The sequence below is a fragment of the Sinocyclocheilus rhinocerous genome, unplaced genomic scaffold (assembly GCF_001515625.1).
Source record: "Sinocyclocheilus rhinocerous isolate Xijiao unplaced genomic scaffold, SAMN03320098_v1.1 scaffold1690, whole genome shotgun sequence".
Taxonomy (NCBI): domain Eukaryota; kingdom Metazoa; phylum Chordata; class Actinopteri; order Cypriniformes; family Cyprinidae; genus Sinocyclocheilus; species Sinocyclocheilus rhinocerous.
In genome coordinates, this window is record NW_015664228.1 from 141,440 (window position 1) to 146,192 (window position 4,753).

Here is a 4,753-nt window from a genome sequence, read left to right on the forward strand (position 1 = left end):
AATAGGTTCTGAGCTTAGTTTTTAACAGCAGATGGCGCTCTAGGCTAGTTTTTAACCGTAGACTCAAATGCTCACGAAGAAGAGCGCTTGTGCGTTCGGCTGAGTCATGTAAGTGGTTAAATGTACCTGCACATCGGCTTTTATGATGCAAAATTAATGTAAACACAGTCCACTGTGAACATCCTTATAATTCGCTTCAACCTTTTAGAACTTTATGAATGATTATTTTAGGTTCAAATAGTGCGTGTTGAAGCAAGCAGAATACGGCTATTTCTAAAGCACGCAGTGCCATCTGCTGTTAAAAACTAAGCTCAGAATCGATTCAAGAGAGAATCGCGATGCCTTCGGAAAATCTCAGAAAATAAAGTCGTTATTTTTGTTTTCTTTGCACACAAAATGTATTCTCGTAGCTTTGTAAAATTACGGTTGAGTCACTGATGTCACATGGATCATTTTAACGATCTCCTTGCTACGTTTCTGAGCCTTGATCGTGTTAGGATCCTTGCTGTCTACGGAGAGTCAGAGAGCTCTCGGAGTTCATCAAAAATATCTTAATTTGTTTTCTGAAGAAGAACGAAGCTCTTACAGGTTTGGAACGACGTGAGGTTGAGTAATTAATGACAGAATTTTCATTTTTGGGTGAACTATCCCTTTAAAGGGCACCTATTATGCCCCTTTTTACAAGATGTAATATTGGTCTTGGGTGCCCCTAGAATGTGTCTTTGAAGTTTCAGCTCAAAATGCCCCACACATTATTTATTATAACAGCTGAAAAATTTTATTTTTGGGGCGTGTCTAAAAAAGAGCTGTTTTGGTGTATATCACTTTAAATGCAAATGAGCTGCATATTCCCGCCCCCCCGTCTCCAGAAGAGGGCGTCGCGTATACGTCTCTGCTTTGCATACCTACTTTATGCTTACGAGACATTGTTGACGTTACAGCTGCTCGAGAGCGGAGAAAATGGAGGACAGCGTACAACCGCTGAGGGCGGAAACTATGGCACTGCTATGCTGTCAATCAGCCGCCATGGGCGGGGCCTATGCAATGTGATGTCACATTGCATAGAGAATCAAGACCTAGTGAAACTGATTTGGTTTTAAGGGGATTATAAAATAAGGAGTGGGTGGATTTTGATCATTGTTGGGTGGTTGTGTTCATACACTGCCAACACACATTTATGTCCAAACACCATGAAAAAAAGTGGATTTCGCATAACAGGTGCCCTTTACGTTATGAACAAACGTTCTTCCAGTAACGTAAATCGAATGTTCGTTCAATACCTAGTGAAACTGATTTGGTTTTAAGGGGATTATAAAATAAGGAGTGGGTGGATTTTGATCATTGTTGGGTGGTTGTGTTCAGACACTGCCAACACACATTTATGTCCAAACACCATGAAAAAAAGTGGATTTCGCATAACAGGTGCCCTTTACGTTATGAACAAACGTTCTTCCAGTAACGTAAATCGAATGTTCGTTCAAAGTTATTTGCGTTTTAATAACGTTCTCAAAATGTTAGCACAAAAACATTTTTCTGAAACATTTTAGCTGGACGTTTGTCTAAGATGGTTTCGAGAACATTTAAAAGTCATAATAAAATGGAATGTTACCCTTAAAGTTGTCTCTAATGCTCACGTAAACAAGAAAAACGCTCGTTAAATATTTAAAAAACTGGACATTTTGAATGTTTACAGAGAACGTTCAGAAGTAACGTTTTCACATCCTAATGAGAATGTTAGAAAAACATTCTTAGAACATATTTTGTTAGCTGTGTATGCATATAATTTTTTAAATAACATTAAAGTTAATCAAAACTATAACAAACTATAAAAAACATGTTACTTAAGTTTAAGGTTTTCATTATAATTTATTTTATTTAGTTTAACTCGATGTACTAAAATGACTAAAATTAAACCGGAATTAAAAATTAATAAAAACTATATAGACATTAAAAAAATAATAAAAATGTCAAAACACAATAAAATTACTAAAACTAACTAAAATTAAAATGAAAACAAAAAATACAAATAAAAACTAATTTCATATATTAATATAAACTGTAATAGTATCACAGTGATACCAAACGTAAATAAGAAATTAATGCATTTATTGATCAGGGATGCGTTAAATTTATCAAACATGACAGTAAAGACATTTATAATGATACTAAAGATTTCTATTTGAAATAAATATTGTTCTTTTGAACTTTCTATTCATCTGTGAATCCTGAAAAATAAAATGTATCACGGTTTGCACAAAAATATTGTGCAGCACAACTGTTTTCAACATTGATAATAATCAGAAATGTTTCTCGAGCAGCAAATCAGTATATTATTATGATTTCTGAAGATCATGTGACACTGAAGACTGGAGTAATGATGCTGAAAATTCAGCTGCGCATCACAGAAATAAATTACAGTTTAACTGATAATCACACAGAAAACAGCTGTTTGAAATTCTAATAATATTTCACAATTTTACTGTATTTTTAATAAAATTTAAACTGTAATAATTTTTCGATGTTTTTTATTTTTTTATCAAATCAATGCAGCCTTGGTGAGCAGAAGAGACTTCTTTCAGAAACATTCAAAAACCTTATTGACTGCAAGCTTTTAAATGGTAGCGTATGTAATGTTTTGTAAATTATTATTCATATCAAATTAAATACGCCTTCCTCTCTGACTAAAGTATATATGAGACTACAAATCATGAAGTCCATTACCCATGTTGCCCCTCAGCAGGCCCTCGGTGACCTTTGACCAGAGGATATAGTCGGGTTTGGGCGTCTGCGGTGGAGAGGAGCAGGGTTTGGGAATGAAGAAGGAGGGAGTGAGCGAGAGCAGCGCAGACGCAGTGATGGAGTAACAGTCTCTCTCTCGCAGCCGGAGTCTCTCAGCGTGCGTCAGGTGAGAACACGGGAGCAGATACCTGCAGGAGCAAACACACGCATGACATCACACTCAACACCAACAGCCATTGGTCGGACAACCAGACAGTCCCGCCCCCAGACTCACACCATTGGTTGAGTGAGTCAGTGTTATTGTCTCGGCTGCTGAGCATCTCAGTGTTTTGAAAGTGCAGTTACACTATTTAAGAAGTCCAGCTATGAAACTATCAACCTACAAATGGCTTAATATAGATAGGAATAATTATAAGCATAAGAAGGCCTATTTAGCTTAGAGTAGGTGATGTTTTATCTAGTGCTGTCAAACGATTAATCGCGATTAATCGCATACAAAATAAAAGTTTTTGTTTACATAATATATGTGTGTGTGCTGTGTATATTATGTATATATATAAATACACACACATACAGTATATAGAAAATATTTACATGTATTTATATTCATATAATTTATATTATACATAAATATATTTAATATATAAACGTAACATATTTTTTCTTAAATATACACATGCATGGATGTGTATTTATATATATATACATAATAAATATACACAGCACACACACATACAGTATATTATGTAAACAAAAACTTTTATTTTGTATGCGATTAATCGCGATTAATCGTTTGACAGCACTAGTTTTAACACACCAAAAATGACACACAAAATGAAAACCTTTTTTTACCCATCATTTTAATAATGAATTAATATAGATTTTTGGGACACCATAAGGCATAGTTTTAGTATAATAAAATCATGTATTAAAAATGAAATTTTGTTTTAAATCATAAAAGTTAAATTGTTTTGTAGAAAACAATCCTAAAATTATTAAAAATTATTACAGATAACATGATTGATTAAAATAAATGTAAAGAAAAAAATAAAAAAATAAATTTAATTTACATTTTACTTTTACATTTGACTATTTAGCAGATGCTTTTATCCAAACTGACCATTGCTGCAAATAATTTCATGAAAAAATTGATAAATTATGACAACAGCATTTTTGTAAAGTTATAAGACAGTTTTATTAGTATATAATCATGCTATTAAAAATATGATTAATACATTTTTAAAATCATTTTTAGAAAATCATAAAAATGTCATTTTTAAATAAAATATTATATTATTAAACATATGACAAGTAAAAAACTAAAAAGGGAAAAATATTAATTTTGACTTTTTAAAAAATTGTATAATCATTAAAAAAAACTTTAAAATATGTTTGACTATTTTAATGAATGTAATATATTTTTTATAATTTACATTTATTTATTTAGCAGACGCTTTTATCCAAAGCAACTGCTGCTGCAGTCATAACATCATGACAACACAGCATTTTGGGAAGTTATAAGTCATCGTTTTATTAGAATACAATCAAATAATTAAAAATATTATTAAAATATAAAAAATGAAAACATGACTTGGCAGTTTTTTAAAATTAAATATCAGTTTGGGATAATTTAATGAAAAAAATCATAATAAAATTACTTGGCAATTTAAGAAGTTGTAAAACAGCTTTAATTAAAATCTATATACAAATCATATTCAAGTCATGTGGAGGATGCATTAAAAGTTTAATGTTTAAGTAACTTAAACTGAATGTGTCAGAATGCATGTATATATCAGAGAAACAGCTAAAACTGGTGTTCATTTACATGTTTTAAATTCATATTTCATCTCTACAGGAAGAGAAAGAGGACGCAAATACCTGAGAATTAACTGCAGCATGACATCTTCACAATACAGACCAATCAGAGTGCGGAACAGAGCCAGAGAGACGGTACCGAGCTGGAAACACACACACACACACACACACACACACACACACACACACACACACATAC

The 4,753-nt window shown here is 32.2% G+C and overlaps 1 protein-coding gene across 1 annotated transcript in view; it reads right to left on the minus strand.

Annotated features, from left to right (window-relative positions):
- The window catches only part of LOC107730024 (protein FAM160A1), an 18,699-nt gene that overhangs the window by 8,218 nt on the left and 5,728 nt on the right, over positions 1–4,753 (minus strand). The window contains 2 exon segments of the mRNA XM_074560138.1: positions 2,722–2,927; positions 4,618–4,697. Coding sequence (XP_074416239.1) covers positions 2,722–2,927; positions 4,618–4,697 — 286 coding nt within the window.